The following is a 22,261-nucleotide window of genomic DNA, read 5'->3' on the forward strand; positions in this document are numbered from 1 at the left end:
GGGAGGGAGATAAGAGGGGTGAACAAAAATTAAAAAACTACTATTCCAAAATTAGCGAGAGTAAATTGACTTTTTAACGATTGCAAAATCAATTTTAAATTCACTTGGGTCTTCAACAGATGAGCTATCCCGAATTGTTATTTTAAATGCTGTGTATGGCCTAAGTACGCCCTTTTTAATAAGCTGCAAAGCCTTTTCCTTGACCTCTCTCTCAAAGCAATCTAGAACCGATTTGTATCCTAACTCTGGGGAATACTTAACATCAACAATTTTGTTTAAAACTAACAAAGATGGCTGGATGAAAGTCGCATTGTAATTTTTCTTAATGAACGCGGAAAATTCTGAGAAGTTTATTTCTAAAACTTTTACAGCTTCTTCTTTTGTGAAAGGCCTGAATAACACAACATTCTGAATAACACGCACTAGATCACTGTTAAAAGTTTCTCGAAGCTTTTTAATCACATCAATTCGAATTTTAATTGTATCAATTTGATCTGGACTTTTAAGGATAATCTCAGACCCAACTTTGGTTGTGAGAATAAATGTGCTCATGCCCAAATTTCCTATTTTCTGATTAATATTATCTTTATTACGTAAAATATCTAAAACGAGTTTAATTACATCTGGATGCATATTTTCAATGTTTTCGAACAAAAACGCAGTTTTTCCCGATTGCTTTAGCTCTTCCGAAATTATTCCAGTTCCAGGATTGTCACCGAGCAGCCTCTTTGCTGCATCCGCATCTGCAAATTCGCTGGATTTTAGAGTTTTGAAATGAGAATACATTCTTATATCGTAGGAAAAATCATAAAATAACATAGAGCTCTCAATTAAGGTAGTCTGTAATGCAAGGGCAAATGTTTTTTTACCTGATCCTGATGGTCCTACGAAAAGAAGGCATCTTGGATTATTCTTGTTATCTTTCAACAATTCTACTCCTAAATGGAATGAAACATAATCTATCGCAGACTTTTGACCAATAATATATTTTGAAAGAATTTCTGAAATCCTGTCTTTCATTTTTTCCGGTAATTTTCTATATTCAATTTCATCTAATAGTTTGCTCATACTTTTCCCATATCTTTCTGAAACAATAAATGCTATATGAGAGGCATCAATCTCTCCCATACCAAGAGGTGAATAGAAAGAGTTATAGTTGAAGGCCATCTCAAGTATGAGGGATTTCATATCAGCAACTTCCTTTTGCTTATCTTTAACAACTGGATGAATGTCTTCAAAAAACTTGGGGTCAAGTTGCGACTCCGTAATAGCGCTAATTTCATCGTTTATAGATTCGTTGTAGGATTTATTGTTAGTCTGCTTATACTTAAGAAGGTTTTTTCTGTATATATTAGTAAGTTGTGTAACACTCAATTCATCAGAAAAGTTTGGAATTATTTTTTCCCTATTTTCAAGGAGTTTAAACTCGTCTTCCAGCGGCTTTTTAACGCACAACATTTGAAAATTAACATTGAGAAGCATCATTAAATAAAGCTGGGTTTTTAGGTATCTAAACTTAATAAGATAAGGCCTTATTTTTAGTGCAAGCGATATAATGTTGTTTTTCATCTTTATGTGCATTTTTAATATTTCCAATAACCGTGAACGATTTAAACTTATAATTGAGTTGGATTCATAATCTCTTATCTTTGATGCCTGAACTCCGATTCTAGAATGAGAGATAAAATCTTCAATTCCATAGATTGCCGATGGAATTTCTAAAAATTGCTCATTCTTCGCCATTGAAATGGCAAAATTGATTAGTTCCACTGCACCATCTGGAAGAACACAGTTTTTAATATATTTATTACACATCAAAACAGAAGTTTGGATAACGTCGTTATTAATAAATATTCCGGTAGAAAGTTCAAGTTGGTACCTCAATCCAGAGATAAATAATTCAGAAACTATTCCAGACAGTTCTTTCATCTTAATTTCCTGAAATATTGATTTAACCTCACTTTCCTTTTCTGCCAATATTCTATAACTCTCACCAGACAATGCAGCAATAACTTTCAAAGTTCCACGAATAATGTAATGCTTCATTATATCATATAATCTCTTAGAGCCTGTAGGGGTTTCGAAACTAGAGAAAAAATGATCTGTAAAAACGATAACCTTATCATCATATGTTCCTAAAAGCTCATCGAACTTAATTTTAATCTGCTCTGTCAAACTCTTTTTTGTATTTTTACAACTTTCTAGTAGTGAATCAAGGTCGATGCTAATTATTCTATAACCTCTTAAGTACATAGAAGAATTTCCATTAATTATTCTATTAGCCAAATACTCTACCAAAGTGCGTTTTAATAATTTTGACTCACCTACTACAATTGCAGAGGATAAACCACTTTTAGAAAGAGATATTTCGAGTGAATGGTACTCATCCATAAAATCAATAGCTCTCGTAACTCCAGCTTCAATTACAAGTTCGTTAACATCAAAAAACCAATTTTTATTCGATTTATCAGTAAAATCCCAATTAACAGAATAGTTATTAAACCACGAATTAATGTTAATTTGTCCATTCATAGATGGAACAAAAAATGTTTTGTATTTTTTCAAAGCTTCATTCATGAATTTAAAATAATCAATTCCATACTTGCCGAATACAGCTTGAATATTATTTTTAAGAACTGAAACGTTACATTCGTTATTTGTGTAACCTTTTGTAATTATAGTTTCAGAATTTGGATATTTAGAATCTTGAATTTTAATATCTAGTTCGTTTATTCCATATTTTATGTTATGATCTATTAGTCTTTCTTCCCAGTTATTTGGAAGATGTTCAATGTCATCTCTCAGCAAAACTATAAAAATGAATCCAGGAGAAAGTACATTTGACGACAACCCCTGGCTGTGTAAATCATTAATCATTATTACAGATAAATATATCGAATACAATAAATTTAGAGAAATTAATTTATTACTTTTTGTTGACCCAAGGTATGTAATTTTTCCATAAATTCGTTTTAGCTTGCTGCAAACTTTATTTATATTTGTACCCAACATTTCAATTATAGTTTGTTTAACTAGTTTATAACTAAATACTGCTCTTGGTTGATTTGAATTAATTTCATTGGTGACCTCTCCAATTACTGGTTGAGAAGAATATATTGTTTTGCCACCTAAATTTTGAATCTCATAATCCAAAATTTTGTCTGTCCTAATTAGTTCTTCCATTCCCCAAATCGATGAATGTATTCTTGTTTTTATTAATGATAATGTTTCCTTCCCAGAGTTTAGCACCTTGTTTTGCCCAAAGTTATTATAATTCAATAAATGTGAAAGATACTCCGTAAAATTTCTAAGTCTTTTTATGTCATGGGTGATACTTGTATCAAACTTATCTTTTGAAATGAATGCCAAAATATAATCTAATGTAGTTACTGTATTATATTTGCTAGTTTCAATAATTTTTTGGAAAAAATCAATTAATTCCAGAGAAGGTAAAACCCGGTTACCATTCCCATCTAAAGCCAATTTAACAACATCTAAAATCAGCTCTTCGATATCGATATCACTTCTGGAAAGTTTTCCTTTTTGAAATTCTATAAATGACTGTCTTATAGCCCCAGTTAATTTACTCCCCACATGTGTATACAAAGATTCTTTGTTAGAATCAGACAATGATAGCGAATCTAATTTATTACGATCAATATTATCATAATGATCCTCAATACTCTGATTTCCATGCAGAAGTTCACTATAAGAGTATTCAGCTTCTAATTTGCCAGAGTTACTAGTACTTTCTGAGTTGGTTACAAGCACCAAAAAAAAAGTTGTAAAGCTGAAAAACAAGATAAATAAAATGTATCTAGCAAAAAAAAATTGGGGAGCATTCATAGTTTTATTCAAAAATTTTAATAATAAAAAAGAATCTGGTTTAACATGTAAATCCCTCAAATTATGCTATATTGGCGGGACGGATCACGATGTGGAAATTGCCAGATACTGATGAAAAAATGTTTCACTGAATTTTAAAGAAATATTTTTTTGCCAAATATTTTCTTCTAATTTGCTGCTTCTTTTAGTTATATTTCATTTCCTGTAACGATCCAATCCTGCTTTTAGGAGAAATCTAAGATTTTGAATAATTATTAGACAAGCTACGAATATAATAATTGAATAATTTAGAGAAGATATATGAATTTATTCATTTATTCCCCTTAAATAGATTTGCTTATTTTGCCAATTAATTTTAGTTTTTCTTTCGTCTGATATTTAATAGTTCTTCGAAACTTGCTCCAAATACGATAGTACCGCTTCACGAAAATTGAATTTTGTTCAAAGTTAATAAATAATACAGAATTAGAAATTATTCCTATCGCCAAATTGAACAGACTATTAAATACTAGATATTTCACGCACATAGACAAATATTTTAATATTTGCAGCACTACAAGGAGAATTATCTATAACAGATTAAACATTAAACCAGCAGTTTCCATTGTGATGATAAGTGAGAGGGGAAAGCCCTCAGGAATAGATGCAAGTGACTTATTGTATTCTGAAAGTGCTAAAATACCAGTATCTTCAACAAATAGTGATAAACAGAAATCTTGGAGTATGAAGTTTGGGATTTACAGTAAGAAGACAATTGAAGATACCCAAAGCAGCTATTTCAATGGAGATTTGAATAATCCAATGGAACCCAACAATAGACCAGGAAGCTTTAATACAAGCTCTAATTTAAATACATCAAACAGTAATGGAAATTATTCTTTCTGGCCAAATTCTTTTGAGGACATCCAGAAGGGCGGCTCAGCAGTGTTTAATAGATTGGCATCAAGGATAGAAGAAGGAATTCAAGACTTGCAATCACAAATTAGACCAGATTTTCCTAAACTTCCTGATAGCTTGAAAGGGAAAATTCCATTGGGGTTTTCATTCAGTGTGAGCGCTATGTTAATTCCTTATCATCTTGGGGTGATATTAGAGTTACAAGAACAGGGCTACATTACAGAATCAACGCCATTGTCAGGGGCATCAGGCGGTTCGATAGCTGCAATTTGCTGTGCTCTAGATATAAGTATGTATGAAGCAATGGAAGCTTGCATTTCACTTTATGAGGACTGTAGAAAACACGGTACAGCTGGGAGGCTAAACCAAGTACTTGAGCGCGAGCTTAGGAAAAAACTTCCTGACAATGTAATTGAACTCTTAAATAATAGGTCGGAAAAGGGGGGACAGATTATTATTTCTTTTACACAACTTCTTCCTGTTCCTAAAGCTCATTTTGTCTCTGATTTTAATTCTAAAGATGATTTAATAGAGTGTATTTTAGCAAGCTCAACGATTCCTTTTCTTTCAGTTCCTTGGCCTACATTCAAATGTAGAGGAAAGCCATGCGTAGATGGGTATTTTGCTGTAGGAAGAGGTGAATTGGGATGCCTTCCCACTAATGCTATTAGGACAGTGAAAGTCTGCCCTTTACCTTCTGCTGGCTCTTCCATGAAATCAAATAGATCTGATGTCATCTCGCCTCATATTCAATCTTACGACTGGATATTATTTAGTCCTGATTCTCATAATAATAGCGCAGATATTGCAAAAACAAGAAAGTGGATAAGAAGTCTAAGGCCAGCAGGTATGAACTTGGAAAGTTTAAAATCAAATTTAGTAGGTAACAAGAACATTGAAGAGAGTGAAATAAATACAACAAAAGAATACCTCGAAAATTGTGAATTGAGAGAAGTATTTAACTCATGCTATGTAAACAATAACCCAAACTACAACGCTCCTCCACTCATGAAGTATTCCAACAATGAACTTTTACGCATTGCAGTAGATCCTCCTTCATCTCAGGTAGCATGGGAACTGTTTTATATTGGTAGAGGAGATGCATTGAGATGGATAATGATAGATAGAATCAGGGAAAGTTCATATAAGCTTATGGAACCTACGTACAATTAGAACCTTGAACTGGCGGTACTGGTATAATTAAGTTGTATTTTCTTAAATTTTTGTAAACATACTAATTACATGTTTTTATTTCTTTCAATATTTAACTTCAAATTTTCAAGATCAGATATAAACTGTTGTTTAAGTTCAATATCTTGAATATGTTTATTACCATATTTCTTAAACATTTCAAAACATTCTTCTGCACCGTTTGCGTCTTCTGAAACTAAACTACACCAGGATAGCAAATACCAAACTTGCCAGTCTTCTTCGTCTTCTTTTAATAATGTATTAAGAACTAACTCTGCCAACTCAGTTTCATTCAAATCAATTAACGTTCTAGAAAGATTTAATCTTACAGAATACTCGGGCAAAATAACATCGTTTCTAGGTTCTTCAGCAAAATCACTCAATTCAACAGAAAGATTATATTTGTTTGCTAATATATGTTTTATTTTTAAAACGTGCTTTTCACACTCTTCAAAATCATCAATTGTCTTAAAATAGGCTAATTTGCAGCACAAAGTTTCAAAATGGTCGTCATTAACTTCGGATGCCTTCGCTAAATTTTCTTTTACTTGGTTTTCTGCATCATTACTATAGCACAAATCAGTCATGAATAATTCTGAAATAGCGCAATGAGCACTACAGAGCTGACTTTTCATTAAATAAAGCCTCTCAATACTAGACTTATCGCTTTCTCTTTTCTCTAGTATTTTTATATTTTCTCTGAGTATTTCTATTCCTTTCCTCCAATGGAAAAGAGACTCCTCACCATCTAGAATTTGAGCAAGGCTAAAGTACTTGACATAATCATCGTCTGGACTAACTCTAATGCTTTTCTCCAGTAATTCTTTTCCACGATCAAAATTGCCAATTGAGCACAAAAATTCGCCATATGCAGAAAGAATACTACTGTTTAATGGGTCTAATTGGATAGCTTGAGTAAAAAGAACATTGGCATTATCATATTCTGGTGGGAATTTATTGATAAGTGCTTGAGCCTTTGATAGTAATTCCAATGTCTTCATTCTGAAAACAAATAGTTATTTTTTTAAATAGTCAAGTTTATCAAAAAAGTGTAGGCCGCCTAAAATCTATTTTAATTGGTAGTTATTGTTGACCATAAATGCCTAGTTTACAATTTTAATCTATTGCAATAAAATTGGCTTTTCCCAAAGAAACTCTTCTTCTGAGCGTCCAAAGTGGCCACCACTAGATGTTTTTTTAAAAATAGGAGATTTAAGGTTTAACTGCTTAATTAAGATTCCTGGCCTAAAATCAAATACTTTATTAACTATCTCCAGAAGTTTTGTGTCATTATACCCATCTTTTGCTGTACCAAATGTATTAATGTACAGTGATAAAGGTTTCGCAATTCCAATTCCATATGAAACTTGTACCAAACATCTGCTACATAAGCCAGAAAATACGATTGACTTTGCAACCAGTCTTGCCATATATGCGCCTGATCTATCTACTTTAGTTGCATCTTTCCCACTAAATGCACCGCCCCCATGAGCACCCCATCCTCCGTATGTATCTACAATTATTTTGCGCCCTGTTAATCCAGCATCTGCTGCTGGTCCCCCAATGGTAAATCTACCAGATGGATTAATTAATATTCTAGTTTCGCTATCTATCAAATTTGAAGGGCATACTTTTTTAATAACATTTTCCAAAACAAATTCTCTAATTTTGTCGTTCGATATGTTTTCATTGTGTTGAACTGAAACCAAGATGGTGTGAATTCTTTTTGGAACGAGCTCACCTTGTTGACAGTTGTATTCAACTGTTACTTGTGCCTTTCCATCAGGGCGCAGCCAACCCACCTGAGAAAACTCTCCTTTCATTCTGATATAATCTAACTCTCTTGTAATAGATGTAGCTAATACGTGTGTCAGAGGCATAAGCTCTTTTGTTTCATTCGTAGCATATCCAAACATCATTCCCTGATCACCTGCTCCAATATCTTCTACATTCTTATCTACATGCACGCATCCAGCGATTTGATTGCTTTGTTGTTCTAGCTTAATAATCACATCCATAGTTTTGTAGTCCAGCCCTTTTTCTTCAGAGTCATATCCTATTTCTTTTACCGTCTCTCTCACAACTTTTTCGTAGTCCACATTAGCCTTCGTAGTTATTTCACCAAAAACCATAATGAACCCCGTTTTTGTGCATGTTTCACATGCTACAAAGCTTTCAGGATCTTGTTCCAAGCATGCATCAAGAATGGCATCAGAAATCTGATCACATAATTTATCTGGGTGGCCACTACAGACAGACTCCGAAGAAAATAAAAATTGCTCAGAAGCCGTTCGCAAGCCACCGTAAATAGAGACATTTCCACCAAATTTCGAGGCATCCATAACTATTATCAAAATATGACCTAGCAAATATGTAGTTATTATGAGTTTTTACAAGAAATAATTTATCTTTTCGAGCATTAGCAAAGAATCAATACCGCGCATATACAAAAATTGTTCGTGGTTGTTTGATTAAAATAAACTAGCTACTCAGAATAATCGTCTACTGACTCATCAGAAGAACTGATTAAATTAGGTACATTGTTATTGCTATAGTTTGAATCTCTCGATTCAAAGTAATTATTTATTGCTGGATTACTTTGAAGATTTTCTACATCACATGTTTCTAAAATACTCACTAGCTGTTCATCACTTAGATATTCGCAATAAGATGTATTAAAACTATTATCATAGTGATATAACTTTGAGCCATTCTCCGAGCCTAAACATGTGCTATTCATTGAGTTTATTTGAGATATAGGAATATACTTGTTGTATTTACTCCAGTTACCTATAAAATTAACCAGTTCACTATTTATAGCATTGTTAAAGGAAAAACTATTATTTGTTATGGTGAAAAGGCAGCTCAGGTACGGAAATACTTCTGTGAATATGGAGCTGCTGAAAAATAAATATGTGCAGTTGTCTCCTGTAAAAAAAGGTAAACACTTTCGAATTAAGATTTTATAATCTTCTTTTAAGTGTTCTAAATTGGAAATAAATGTTTTTAGAGCAGGTTTTTTTGGGTGCCATTTAAATGTAGTTTTCTTTGGTTTATCGTCTAAATTGCTAATCTTTAATTTTTTATTTTGTAAATCTTCCTGTTTTCTCCAAAGTGAAAATTTGTTCTTGCTAAAACCCACTTTTATATCACTTTTTAGTTGGTAATCAGGCGAGCATGGATTTAATGGTTTTGAATTGAAGTATAATATAGTTCTCGCAATACAAGATGCTGAAATTGACGAGAAAAAATGGTCAGAGTTTATATCATTAGTATAAATATCTGACCAAACAAAAACATCGGAGCAGATAATTATGTCGGGACAGTTACCAATGAATGGAATATAATTCTCCTGAAGCAATAAAATTAATGAACTATCCTCTAATCCTGAATAAAGCAATAGATCCTCCAAATCAAATGTTAGCTCTCCTTTTAAGGAATCTTCTTGAATAATATTGGTACTAAAAAAATGTTCATTTATATCTTGAAACCCTTCACAATAATGCACACAATGTAGATTCTTTTCCATATTAATATATTGTACTAATCCAACTTTACTGTCATAGGTGGCCAAAAATTCTGAATTTATTTTTGTGCGTTTTGCACATGTGCTTTGTATAGATTCAAGTTTAAATTTGTTTGAGTTTTCTTCACGTTTGTTATATAGTATTTTCCCTATTGTTCTAAATATATTATACATGGGTTCTTTGCCAAAATTATTGAAAGCTGCATATGGAATTTGTTCAGGTTGATCACGAGTATGTAGGTGATTACTACGTTTTTTCCCAGAGAAGAAAGATTCTGTGTTAATCAAAAAACCTTTTACGCTACTTCTCATATAAAAATCTTGGTTTCCTTCGAAGTGGAATTGAAGTTGAGAAACCGCATGAAATAAGTCGCCATTGGAAGTTTGAACAATTCTTTCTATCAAGTTTTCTTCAAGTACTCCAATGAATATTTTTTTAAAATTAAGTATATTTCTCAACTTAGATTTTACTATAGTTGATGGAAATGGATTTATTCTTATAATCTTGATTTGCCTAGCGAGTTTCTTATCCACACAACTCACATTATAAATATCAAGCTCTCCAGGTAGTAGTGATTTCAAGAATTGCCTATCACTTCTATCTTCACCTGCTATAAATACAATCGGTATGGTAAGGAAGGTGTTAAGAATAATTTTTGATAAAAATTGTCTTATTTCAATCAAAACTTGTGCATTATGTTGTAATAAAGTAAATGGAAGATCTTTAATTAGTATTAAAACCTTTTCATTTGAATTTGACTTTGAAAAAAATATGGAATTAAAAATAAAACGATAAAAGCTTGCTCCAAGTCCTTCATTAAGTATCGTTGGAGGGTCCCATTCGAGGATTTTGATATTGTTATTACATAGGCAACGTAAAATTGTAGTTTTTCCTGCACCATTTGGGCCAAAAATGACCAGAATATTTTTTTTTGAATCATCACTTGAATCAGTTGTTATAAATGAATTTTCCAAGAAGCTTTTTACCTCTGTTATTTTACTTCTGTTCACAAGCAGCTCCTGTGCAGTTTTTGGTTCAAATTCACTAGCCCAAAGAGACATGAAAATTCATACAATCACCATGTGCAATTTAAAGACAAATTAAGTACCGAAGATTTCAGTACTAGAGTTTGCGAAGAGGGCAATTATACAATAAACTTTTACAAGAATGCTGCTGCTGGCGCCTTAAATTTTAAATTTTTAAAGCCGGAACGAGGGGAGATTAACATGCAATCAGCCAATTGCTCATTGAAATGGTTTGAGTCACTGCAAAATTAAGTCTCAAACAGGAACAAAATCATAGTTTGCACCAAATAATAGCAGTATAAGTTATTTGTATTCATAAATTATTAATTTTATTAAACAAAAAGTTTTATATATTAATGAATTCAGAACACAATCAGAAACCATTTTGTGAGTCAATAATAGCTCTATTTAGAAAAAATCGTTGCCTCTAACAGATTTCTACTGTCAATTTTACAGATTAGTTGAGGGCCAATTCATGAAATTTGGCTAACTTTTCTAATTATAATTTGCAATATATCGATTAAATTAATGCAGTTTCACATTTTTATCAGACTTTGAAATTTGTAATTCTTACTGTCCTCACTAAATGGAACTTAAAGATTTAACTATACAAAAATATATGTAATAATACTTTTAAGCATTTATTATGGTTTAAGTTTCTTTTTCTCTACAGGTTTTAAAATCTGGAAGGAACACATTAACGTTTCATCAACAGACATCATTGCACCTGCATTATCAAATTCTCCGCAATAATTGGGGGCTGAGAAAAGGGTGACCAACTGGCGCTTGGCAAAGAATTCATATCCATCCTCTACCACTTGATGGGCTCTGCAAATAAGATCCATGTCATGATCTCTCAGGAATTTTTCAACCACATCATGACCAAAAGTGAATGATACACCCCTATCATTTTCTCCCCATCCCCTTACATCTTTTTCAGGGTCAGACCACAACAGATCGCAAAGTAATCCAGTGTCCGGAACATCCGTAGGCCTTTCAATCTTTCTTATTTGATCCAATTTATGTAATTCAGGAGAAAGACCGCCGTGCATACAAAGAATCTTTTCGTCAATTATGGCAGCAACGGGCAAACAATTAAAACAGTCCGTAAAAGTCTTCCAAAGCTTTACATTATACCTTCGCTTGCACTCATCATAGAATCCATAAATTCGATTAATGGATGCGCACTCGTGATTTCCTCTTAACAAAAAAAAATTCTCTGGATACTTAATTTTGTATGCAAACAAAAGGCAGATAGTTTCTAGACTCTGTTTACCTCTATCTACATAATCTCCAAGAAATAAATAATTAGTATCTGGTGGGAAACCACCATATTCAAAAAGTCTAAGTAGGTCATAGTACTGTCCATGTATGTCTCCACATATTTTAATAGGTGCATCTAATTCAAGTAAAGTAGGCTGACTCATAAATATTTCACGGGATTTTATACATATTCCGCGTATCTCTTTCTCTGTTAGTTGAACCGGTTTCCCTGGACGAGAACCACGCACTTCCAACAGTTTTGCTATTATTGAATCTACGTCAATATCAGTATTAGAACCATTTGTAGTTCCTGATATTGTAGTAGATGAAGGTTGCGGTGCCATTCAAAAAAATAGTTAAAAACCTTTCGCTTAGTTGAATATAAATCAGTTTGGCAGCAAAGTTAACAAAAATACATATATCTATGTGTTTAAAATATATACATAAATATATATATATATATATATATATATTTATGTATATATGTAAATTAGTAATTTCTCTTTACAAGCATTTAATGCTGGTTTTATCTTCAATATAAACTCTTAATTATTCTTAACTATCTACCCGTTTAATGTACCAAAAAAAAAATGAATAATTGGTAAAAGGCAAATATAAAATTCCAGTCAATAAGCCTTAATCTTAATAATATTAATAGTTGATGAATTTGAAAATAGTTTGTAAATATTCGTCGAAATTAACTATTAATCAATAATGCCGGGTTAAGTTGGCAATTAATATGAATATTCTCTTGCTACATTATTATAATAATATTCTACCGCTTTATACGCGTGCTAAGAGATATTACAGGCGCGCGTAATAAATACTAATTACTTAGATTTTCCGGTACGTAAGCGGATTAATCATTAATGCGAGATTTTAGCACTCCCTACAACACCAAATTAAGAACTAATGAAGACGACTTAATTTAAATGAATGTAATTTGTTCACAAACATTCGTATTTGCATAATTGGTATTTCTATATCTTGTTTCGTTTTAGACTTTCTGTGAATCAAAAGACGTTCGTAAATAATCAAAATTAATTATAATCTAGTTTAAATAGTCCGAGCCAATTCTAGTGTATTTAGGGCATTCTTATTTCGTAGTTTCCATTTTGTGTTATGTATCTCACCCATGGAAGAGCTTGATATCCGCTCTTCTCCGTAATTTTCAGGTATCTAATAGTGAGGCCTGAGATTGTAAAGTACGGGATTTCAAAGTTAACTGTAACTGGACGCTTGCTTACATTCGTTTCGTTGACAATGGATGGAATATCAAAAACTGCAGTCATAGTAAATTCCTTTTGTCCCGAAAATGTCTTAATGTTCCATATTATTAAATCTCGCTCAGGTGAGTATTTTACTGTACCTATTGATGTTTTAAAAGTAGGTATTATGACATCGTTTGGAACGGGGATCTGAATTTCTGTATTTTTTGCAACGCTTCTTGCTTTATATTGACCTTTAACTTTGATAATATATTTTATACGGGTAGTACTAATATTTTCAATATTCACATCTACCTTAAATAGTGGCTTTAAATTAGATGATGGAGTTAACCTATAACTCATTAATTCAAATTGTCCGTCAGGAGGGATAAAAGAAATCGTTCTATCGCTTTCAAATCTCGCAAGTCTTACGCATTGATGAAATTTGATATCCTCTATCTCAACTGATTTATTTTTCAACATCGAGTTTCTATTAGAACTTGAGACTGAATCATGACTAGCATTTCTTGTAGAAATTGAAGCATCTCCAAGCCTATCATTTAATCCAAGTTTAAGTTCTGGCATACCAGAAAGGTAACTTTTCATTGTTAATGTTCCAACGATCTCACTATTTATTACATCCCCACTTGAACCAATAATCATATTTACCTTCTCAATTACATCTAGAAATATCTCATTCTTTTTATGTTTTATTCCCTCTGGTCTCCAGGAAATTACATTCGATAATGCAGAAGGAGGTTTTATAGAAGAAGAATTATTTCTACTTTGTACCAATACGGAAGTGGCAGAAAGTTCATGAGCTTCATTTTTTATATATTCACGTAAAACCTTGACTTCTGTTATCTGAGGAAATCCATTATCCATTATCTCATCCAACAACTCATATATTACTACAAAATTATCTCTTATACTCTCTTCCTCTAAAACCTTGAAGTAATCTTTTAAAATTTCAATCAACTTATACAGAAATGTTATCATCATGATTGCATTCGAATTTTTTCTTGAAAGTAATACCAAGTACAAGTTATTGTATTTAATCCAACAATAAGTAATCATTTTAGAAGAGAAAATTGGTTTAATACAGGAATCTTCTTGTTCTATAACATGCTGTTGAAACGCATCCAAAACTCCATTTTCTGAAATATCGCCTTTATAATTTCTTCCTATGATTGGTTTTCCGTTTATATCTAAAATAAAAATTGCTGAAACTCCGCACATCACAAATAAATCAACAAGATGAATGTAAGAAGTGTCAATAATTTGTTAATAAGTAATCAATAATGAAATATGTCTGCTAATGAATGTATTGAGCTAATTAAAAGTGATATAATAAGAATCTAATTTCTTTTATTTTTTTAACGATTTAATATGGCTCTAACAAAAGGTAAGAAAGTAGGTGGGGAGCAAAAAAAATGTATTTCAAGAAATTTTTAAATATGCAAATTTGATGAAACATTACCAAGTTTTCAAATAAAAAAGAAGATTTATCTTTTAGTGGTATTTTACGTATATGAAATTGTTTAAATATTACCAACTGTATAAAGTATCATAACCGTCGTTTTTTAGAGCTATATTCAATGTCATCAGTAATAATATTAAGAAATTTACCTCTTAAATCAATATAATCTTTGAAAGGAATGCAAAATTTGGTGAAAATTTATAATCTGGGCATTCCTCTTAAATTGAATTCATTAAAATTAAATGAAATGATTAGATTATGAAATCGGATAAATTATTGGAACTATTTTTCTGTAATAGAACCACTATTTTTTTTATTAATTGTACTAATTCAAAAATGGCTACCTAATTTGAAATTTAAAAGTTAATAAAAGAACGAGGGACAGCCAGCTCAACTATTCTGAGCAAAGTATTGATCATTTTCACTACCATTTAATCAGACTGTGTGATTAATCATCCATACCAAATTTCACAAAGACTCAAAAATACCAGATGGGAAATACCAAAAAAAAAAAATTTAAGTTAAATTTAATTTTAAAAAGTCAAACTTAATAAATAAATTATTGTATTTATCATTCACGTTAAACACTAATTTAAGACAAAACTTGTGTTAACTTTTGAATTATTGGCGGTGATGAACTTTATGTGCATTTTTTAAAATTATCTAGCTATGGATGAAAAGTAATTTATTTGGGGATAGATATAGATTTTTGTCAACACTAGGTTTAATTGGGGTGGTCATTGGAGGAGTCTGGTATTTCACAAAAAACAATAAGAAAATATTTTCAAGTAGAAAATTAAATAACGAAGAAATAAAAAATGTGTTGATCTCCATTTCTAATGAGCTTCACCCAACTCTTATGGAATTTAGCAGCTTGGTATCATCAATAATTAATCCAACTGATGGCGAGTCAATTGAATCTTTAAATTGTGCTGAAACTGTTTTCTCTAATGCAGGTTTTAAAGATAAAATTATTAAAGCACAGAAAGAAATCTTTAACAATTTGACAATTCATCAGGAGGATTTTGAAAAATTAGTATATTCTGCATGTAAAATTGATAAGGAAGTTCTAATGCTCAAAACGGGAATTGATACAATGTACCAAGATTCATTGAAAGGAGTTTATCCACTTCTACCTTATCATGGGCTAAAAGCTGATTTTAGAAAAAAATACCCAAAGTTTACACAAGACTATGTCTTAGGAAGATTAAGTGAGTTAAACAATGAAAAAGAAAAGGGATTCAAGGCCATAGTTAAAGAGATTGGTGACTTATCCGGGCATGTAATAAATCATCCCATTTCAGGAGCAGCAATCCCTTCTGAGGAGCTTTCTAAAAAATTAGAAGAAATAAACAAACAAAGCGAAAACACTGTCTTTGAATCAATAGAGAGTAAAAGACTATTTTCTCATGCAATTGCATTATATTCAAGAGAAATAGAATTTGCAGAGAAAAAAAAAAAATTAGAAAAGGTGCACAGTGACAATATATTAAATATAATAATCAATTATAAATAGCCAAGAAAGATTTTTTTTTTGAAGAAGTCATAATTCAGTCTTCGGATATCAATTCATGTGCCTTTTTTTGTTGGTATTGCTCTTGTTGCAACTCCAAAGCTTGTTGCTTGGAAACTTCATTTACATAGCTAGATCTATTTACTTGAGATACCTGAAAATATCTGTCCGCAACCTCAAGTATCTGAGGTCTAAATGTAGTAACAATGAATTGTGTTGAAATTGATTGCTTTTTGATCAAATTTGCAACAGACCATCGATACTGGTCGTCAAGTGCGGCATCTATCTCGTCCAAAAGATACATGGGTGCCGGATCTGCCCTGTGTAGTGCAAACAAGAATGCTAATGCAACTAGTGTTTTCTGTCCTCCACTAAGCTGGTTAAGAGAATAATAATTTCCTGCTTGGTTACTGGCTTTTTGCTGTGAATTTGTTGGATTAATTTGAGAACTACTCCCTGCATGAAAAGTAACTCTAATACCAATTCCCAAAAGAGTTGAATCATTTTCTTTGCTTCTTGCAGTATTTGAGCATTTATTATCAATGGGGTTATTTTTTTTGTATAATGGCTTGTTATTCGTGCTATTACTGTTCTCGTCCACTGTGTTCCTAGCCTCATTTGATAGTCTTAAAAAAAGCTTTGCATCTCCGTTTGGGATTAGTTCCTTAAACACCTGGTTGAAATAGAAGTTGATCTCTTCAAAAGTTTTTAGTAAAGTTTTTTCTTTTTGAATATCCAGAGTTTCAATTAATAGTTGAATAGAATTCATAGCAGAGTTCAATTCTTTGTGACGATCTGATAAATCTGTATACTCTTGAATGAATTGATCCAACTCTGATATAACCTTTCGATTAATAGATTTGTAGTCTTCAGATAACTTCTTCTGCACGGCTTGAAGTTCCTGATAAACCTCACTTTTTTCTTTGGGAATATTTATTTCAGAAATCACATTCTGAGAATCTGAGTATTTAGTTCTTTCGTGTAAAGCAAGTTCTTTAGCCTGTCGAAATTTATCGTACTTTTTTTGTAGACTTGTAACAAGAGCCACCAATTCATTTCTAGTGTTTATAGCTATACTCTCTTCGTGTAATGTTGAGAGCCTAAGCTTTTCAATTTCCAGTGATTGTTTTTTTATTGATTCAACCTTATTTACTATTTCATTCAGTAACTCTTTTGATTCCTCAAGTAACTTATTATACTCCAATAGCAACCCATTTGTTTCAAAATAATCGCAATTTAGCTTCATATTATCTTCTTCCTGTTTTTCTTCCTGAATACGATATAATTCTTCAAAAAGCGTGTTCAAGTGGACTTCATGTTTATCAATGTCGTTATAAAGATCAGAAAGCTCCCTTTCTACTTTTGGGATTTCGCAATATTCAAGTTTTCGTATTTTCGAGATTACCTCCTTTAGTAAATTTTCCTCATCTATGCTTAGTCCATTAGAAAGTGAATCGCATGATAGTTCGTTTTTCAATGCAATAATATAATTTTGAACAGTGTCAATGTTTCTAACTGCTTTTTCCTCTTCTTCTCCGACCTTGATAATAATTGATTGAATATTCCTTTTTTTACTTTCGGATAAATGAATCATTTCCTTTGATTTTGAAACTTGTGATATCAATTTCTCCCTAATAGTAAGATATTCTTCTCTGTCATGACTTAACTTGCATACCAGATCTTCAACTTCTCTAATCTCACTTTTAATATTATATATTTCTGAACACAATACTGAATTCTCATTAATTAGATTTTTTAGTTGTTTTGAGCAAATAATAATGCTGTTTTGTTGAACTCCTGGAAGACTAATACCACGGTATCCTCCCCTAATGCAACCTTTATTATCCCATTCATCACCATCTAAAGTTATACAATTTACGCTATATTTGTCGGCCAGATACTTCGCATCATCTAAGTTTTCAACAATGACATAGTTTCCAAATATCTGTTCAATCACTGGTCTCACTCTTTCATCGAACTGAATTATATCAATCATTGAAATTGCATTTTTTTCAGAAGCAATATCGCATTTAAAACTTTTATTTAATGCTTTTATATCATCAATGGGGCTCAATACAATTGAGTAATTTTGTCCATAATTTAGATCACTCCTGTACCCATTAAGTGACTTAATATGAGAAATAATGATTGTAGCAACCTCCTTATCCTTTATAATTAAATTATGAATATTATTTCCCGCTGCTACTTCAACTGCAGTGGTATAGATATCATCAACATCAATAACTTCCAGCACAGTACCAAAAACTTGTGTTTCATTCATCTCTTCATTATCGTCTGCAAACCCCCAGAACAAATTGTTTTTTTCACAGTACTCACGTGCAAGGCTTAATCCCATTTTTATCGAACTTTTTGTTTTAGAACCGATCGAATTCTCTAATTCCAAAATTTTGCTTGAAATGATTCTAGACTGGTTTTCTTTTTGATATAATGACTTATTAATTTCATGCTTCTTTTCAAGAGCTATTTTTCGCTCTTCTATGTTTATTTCAATCTTCTCAATTATAGAGTCAAGATTTTTTTGACTTTTGAACTGATCTTCTTTCCACTTAAAAATATTAGATTCCAAAATATGTAATTCACTTTGTTTTTCAGCAAGAGACTTTTTTATTGAGCATAAATGTGAGTTTAACTTTTCTTTTTCTATATTATGAAGCTCTATTTTTTTATTTATTGCAGATTTTTTTTCAGAAATAGTAGAAAACTCTATTTCGTTATTCTTTGAAATTAAACTCGACTCTTGTTGTCTTAGCATATTTTTTTCTTTTAAAATGGAATTATATTTTATTTTGTACTTATTCATTAACTCCTTTTTATTTTTAATTGCAGTTTCAATGTCCAATATCTTGCTTTTCGTCTCACTTTCAAGTTTAGATAAATATGAGATTTTTTGATTGCCTTCATGTGTATCTTTTTCAAAGTTTAAATCAGCTATAGAAGCTGAATAATGTGAAATTTTACTTTGAACATCTTTTTTTTTGTGTTCTAATTCTTGAAGCTGAATATCTAATTCTTTTTGGGATTCAATTAATGATTGCGTGCTAGAACTAATCGAGTTTAAATTTTTTTCAATGGAAGCGAGCTTCTCATGTGATTTTAGCAACTTCTCATAATATTCTTGCTCGCCTTTACTTGCTTCCTCCCATTCATATTCATTCAGCAAAAACTCAAGAGTTCTCTTTCTCCTATCAAGATTTAAAAAATCCCTAAATTCTTTTTGCTCATCTTTTAATATTTCGATTCGCTTTTGTATATCATCAAATACAGAGTCAACCTTAATTTTTCTGGTTTCAGTTTCAAACAGCAATTTGATGCTTTCCTCTCTCCTTTCATCATATGTTCTTGTTCCAGCAATCTCTTTCAGTAACCTCAATCTAGAAGCATCAGACATAGTCGCAAGTTCTGCTACCTTCCCTTGTCTAACTATGAAATAAGGATTATTTCTAGATATACCGCAACTCTCCAAAATTGAATCAAAATCTTTTTTCGAAATATTTTTTCCCATCACCTGCCACTCATTCTTCTGGCTGGAACTGCGAAAAATCCTCTTAATAGTAACCACATCTTCATCATACATAGAAATACGACGACCAATATTATCAAGTGACAACTCAACATATGCCTCTGTTACTTGAGGGCCAAGGCCTTCATGTAAAAGCGCACGTCTTTCAACCAGAGTACTTCCAAATGAATCTGACAGTAAAAACTGTATAGCTGCAAGGATATTAGACTTTCCACTACCATTTAGTCCTACAATGCAGTTACATCCAGGATGGAATGGTATCGTTGTTTCATCCCTATATGTCTTAAAACCACATATTTTAAGCTCTTTGATATACATTATATTCAATAGCCTGAGAAGAAAGAATATTAAGTTTCTAAATAGAATTCTCTCAGGTATCAAAGAATTATTTTTCGGTAAACTCCTAGTTACAAATTTCTGCAGTTATTGATAATACAGTATTTTGTGGGGAGCAGCGGTATATGCATGTGGCGGTATAGTTTTAAAAAGTAGGAACAATTTTCTAAACATTAAAAAATTACGACTAGATTATGATCAACTATTTCTTTTGCTTTATTTTCGGGAGAGGAATTGTGTATTCATCCAGGGAAAATGTTGATTTGACTCCAAATTTTTGCTCATTCAGTGCAAACATAGATTCTACATCCCAGCCAGAACCTGCATTTGTGCCAAACGTCCTTTTGTCTTTTGTGGAATCAGAAACATAAGGTTTTGGCTTCTTCTTGTTATTCTGAGAGAAAATTTGTGATGTGGATGAAAGTTGTCCTTTTCTCTCATTAGCATTAAATTTAACTCTTACGAATAAAGGAAGGTTAGATAAGGGCGGTCCTCCAAGGTCCGCATTCTGTAGTCTTCTTATAACTGCTGGGTTAAGATTTTTCGGTAAATTTGGAATTATCCCACCAGGATTATTTGGACTATAAAGTGGTATTTTCTTTAAAACTTCAATCCAACCACGTAAATTACGTGTAAAATGTGAAACTCTAAAAAATTGGTTCGAGTCAGGCTTTTCATTGATAGATTGTAAGTCTTCATGAACCTTTTCATTACTCCCAATCAAATCTTCGTCATCACTATTATGAATATCATGCTTATCAATACAAGAAATATAATCATTCGAGATGCAGTTTAGGTTTCTATCAGTATGAACAAAGTTATCAGAATTCTTGGGTTTTCTGTGTTTAAGTAAATGATTAACATGCCAATTTGGAAGTGATGTAAAATTAAACCATCTTATTTCTGAAATCTCCTTTCTCTTTTTTGGTTCTAATGGAGTAGTTTCATCAATTCCAGGTATTAAAAACAATTTTATTGTTTGCTCTTCTACTTGTTTCTCAATATAAATTGAATCATTGAGATGTTTAGTCACATCAATTCCAAGCTCTTCGTATGCTTCACGGATTGCACATAAACTATCCTCCTCCATTTCATCCATTTTACCTCTGGGGAACATAAATCTGTTACCATTCCATGGTTTTACTAGCACACACTTCGTAAACTCTTTGTTAATTAAAATTACTCCTCTTAAAGGTATTGTCTTGCAATATCGCTTCCAATTTAAAAGAAATTTGTCATGCTCCTCAGGAGATGAAACGAAATGTCTTAGAATTGGGCAGTCTTCAGCCACAAATTGCCCAAAGACGCGTAAAGAAAGCTTTGGCAAAACATGTGAGTATTTGTCGTACCACATATCCTCGTACCACCAATATGCAGCCTGTATTTGAAAGTATAAATGAATTGCATCCTCAAGTAAGTTTACAGGAAGATTTGTAAAAAATCTTGCATAACAATCATCTATTGCCTCTGAGAATGCAGCCTCCATATCTTTATATGCAGCTTCGATATCAAAATTGCTAATTAGTCGTTCCATCGGTCCATTTACCTTGTTTTTCTTTTTTGTGTTAGTTCTAAGTGTATCTATTTGTTCTTGTGGTATTGAATCACGACTATAGCGATTCATAAAAATCCCCCTAACCTTAGACAAGATAATATCTTCGGGAGAATATTTCATAGCAATATCTGAAGCTGTCTTTTTTTCGTCAAGTTGTACTGATTGTTCAAAATTATTCATTACGCTTTCTGTTGATAAATTTGGTGGTTGAATATTCAAATTATGGGATCTATCACGACCAATTATAAATTTTTTATGAAAGTTTGATCTTAATGTTTCCTGGAATTTTCTTGAGATTTCAAACCTATCCTCTATTTTGTGTCCAGAGCTATCTGCATCATCTTCGTTTTTCATAAAGCAATCACTTAACCGATGTGAGCAGACTTGGCTTAAATCACTATTATAGATACTGGACTGCAGTAAATTTTTATCTCTAGAATTACTAATCTGATTGCATTTGCCTTTCATATCAATTATGTACCCTGATTCAGAAGAATGTGTGGTATCTCTGCCAGCATTTTCACTACGTGAATTTAGATAGTTAATTGAGCGAAAACTGCCATTTTGTATCGCTATATGAGAGAGACTCTCTATTAGTCGATCCATAAATGAAAAATTGTGGTTCGACTTCGTGTTCTTACTTCATGAATTACTTTTTCTGTATTTGCCTAAGAAATAATTAATAATTGCTAGCGCCATATAATAGCGCTAATCAGAAAAGAATTCCATTGTACATTATTTTAAAAAATTCTCGATAATTTACAATGATTAACCACTTTGTCTCAGAAAATGCACTCCGGCATGCTTCTTAGTTGTATTCTGCAATAACCTTTGTAATCATTTGAATTTACATCTGAAAATTTTTTTTATTGAGTATAT

At 31.9% G+C, this 22,261-nt stretch overlaps 10 protein-coding genes across 10 annotated transcripts; 2 read left to right on the plus strand and 8 right to left on the minus strand.

Moving 5' to 3' along the window:
- Positions 1–51: 51 nt before the first annotated feature.
- Positions 52–3,846, minus strand: ELE39_001147 (ATP-dependent Clp Aec27 ATP-binding chain; the record flags this gene model as incomplete). The annotated part of the gene is made up of 1 exon (XM_067344186.1): positions 52–3,846. The coding sequence occupies one exon, from the start codon at positions 3,844–3,846 to the stop codon at positions 52–54; it is 3,795 nt and encodes a 1,264-aa protein (XP_067200224.1).
- A 609-nt stretch (positions 3,847–4,455) lies between these two features.
- ELE39_001148 (patatin like esterase) lies at positions 4,456–5,916 on the plus strand (the record flags this gene model as incomplete). Its single annotated transcript, XM_067344187.1, has 1 exon — positions 4,456–5,916. The coding sequence occupies one exon, from the start codon at positions 4,456–4,458 to the stop codon at positions 5,914–5,916; it is 1,461 nt and encodes a 486-aa protein (XP_067200225.1).
- Positions 5,917–5,981: 65 nt separating this feature from the next.
- Positions 5,982–6,935, minus strand: ELE39_001149 (TPR repeat; the record flags this gene model as incomplete). The annotated part of the gene is made up of 1 exon (XM_067344188.1): positions 5,982–6,935. The coding sequence occupies one exon, from the start codon at positions 6,933–6,935 to the stop codon at positions 5,982–5,984; it is 954 nt and encodes a 317-aa protein (XP_067200226.1).
- Positions 6,936–7,055: 120 nt separating this feature from the next.
- ELE39_001152 (methionine adenosyltransferase) lies at positions 7,056–8,276 on the minus strand (the record flags this gene model as incomplete). The annotated part of the gene is made up of 1 exon (XM_067344191.1): positions 7,056–8,276. One exon carries the CDS (start codon positions 8,274–8,276, stop codon positions 7,056–7,058), a length of 1,221 nt encoding a protein of 406 aa, XP_067200229.1.
- A 143-nt stretch (positions 8,277–8,419) lies between these two features.
- On the minus strand, positions 8,420–10,522 carry ELE39_001153 (RAD24 Rf-C activator 1 AAA+ ATpase; the record flags this gene model as incomplete). Its single annotated transcript, XM_067344192.1, has 1 exon — positions 8,420–10,522. The coding sequence occupies one exon, from the start codon at positions 10,520–10,522 to the stop codon at positions 8,420–8,422; it is 2,103 nt and encodes a 700-aa protein (XP_067200230.1).
- A 608-nt stretch (positions 10,523–11,130) lies between these two features.
- ELE39_001154 (serine threonine phosphatase) lies at positions 11,131–12,093 on the minus strand (the record flags this gene model as incomplete). The annotated part of the gene is made up of 1 exon (XM_067344193.1): positions 11,131–12,093. The coding sequence occupies one exon, from the start codon at positions 12,091–12,093 to the stop codon at positions 11,131–11,133; it is 963 nt and encodes a 320-aa protein (XP_067200231.1).
- Positions 12,094–12,834: 741 nt separating this feature from the next.
- ELE39_001155 (clathrin-adaptor medium chain) lies at positions 12,835–14,196 on the minus strand (the record flags this gene model as incomplete). Its single annotated transcript, XM_067344194.1, has 1 exon — positions 12,835–14,196. The coding sequence occupies one exon, from the start codon at positions 14,194–14,196 to the stop codon at positions 12,835–12,837; it is 1,362 nt and encodes a 453-aa protein (XP_067200232.1).
- A 914-nt stretch (positions 14,197–15,110) lies between these two features.
- On the plus strand, positions 15,111–15,953 carry ELE39_001156 (uncharacterized protein; the record flags this gene model as incomplete). Its single annotated transcript, XM_067344195.1, has 1 exon — positions 15,111–15,953. The coding sequence occupies one exon, from the start codon at positions 15,111–15,113 to the stop codon at positions 15,951–15,953; it is 843 nt and encodes a 280-aa protein (XP_067200233.1).
- Positions 15,954–15,987: 34 nt separating this feature from the next.
- Positions 15,988–19,809, minus strand: ELE39_001157 (SMC3 SMC type chromosomal ABC ATpase; the record flags this gene model as incomplete). Its single annotated transcript, XM_067344196.1, has 1 exon — positions 15,988–19,809. The coding sequence occupies one exon, from the start codon at positions 19,807–19,809 to the stop codon at positions 15,988–15,990; it is 3,822 nt and encodes a 1,273-aa protein (XP_067200234.1).
- A 220-nt stretch (positions 19,810–20,029) lies between these two features.
- ELE39_001158 (ataxin2 related nudix domain (RNA processing phosphatase ATpase domain)) lies at positions 20,030–21,988 on the minus strand (the record flags this gene model as incomplete). Its single annotated transcript, XM_067344197.1, has 1 exon — positions 20,030–21,988. The coding sequence occupies one exon, from the start codon at positions 21,986–21,988 to the stop codon at positions 20,030–20,032; it is 1,959 nt and encodes a 652-aa protein (XP_067200235.1).
- Positions 21,989–22,261: the final 273 nt, after the last annotated feature.

This window comes from Cryptosporidium sp. chipmunk genotype I (assembly GCF_004936735.1).
Source record: "Cryptosporidium sp. chipmunk genotype I strain 37763 chromosome Unknown contig_17, whole genome shotgun sequence".
Lineage (NCBI taxonomy): Eukaryota > Apicomplexa > Conoidasida > Eucoccidiorida > Cryptosporidiidae > Cryptosporidium > Cryptosporidium sp. chipmunk genotype I.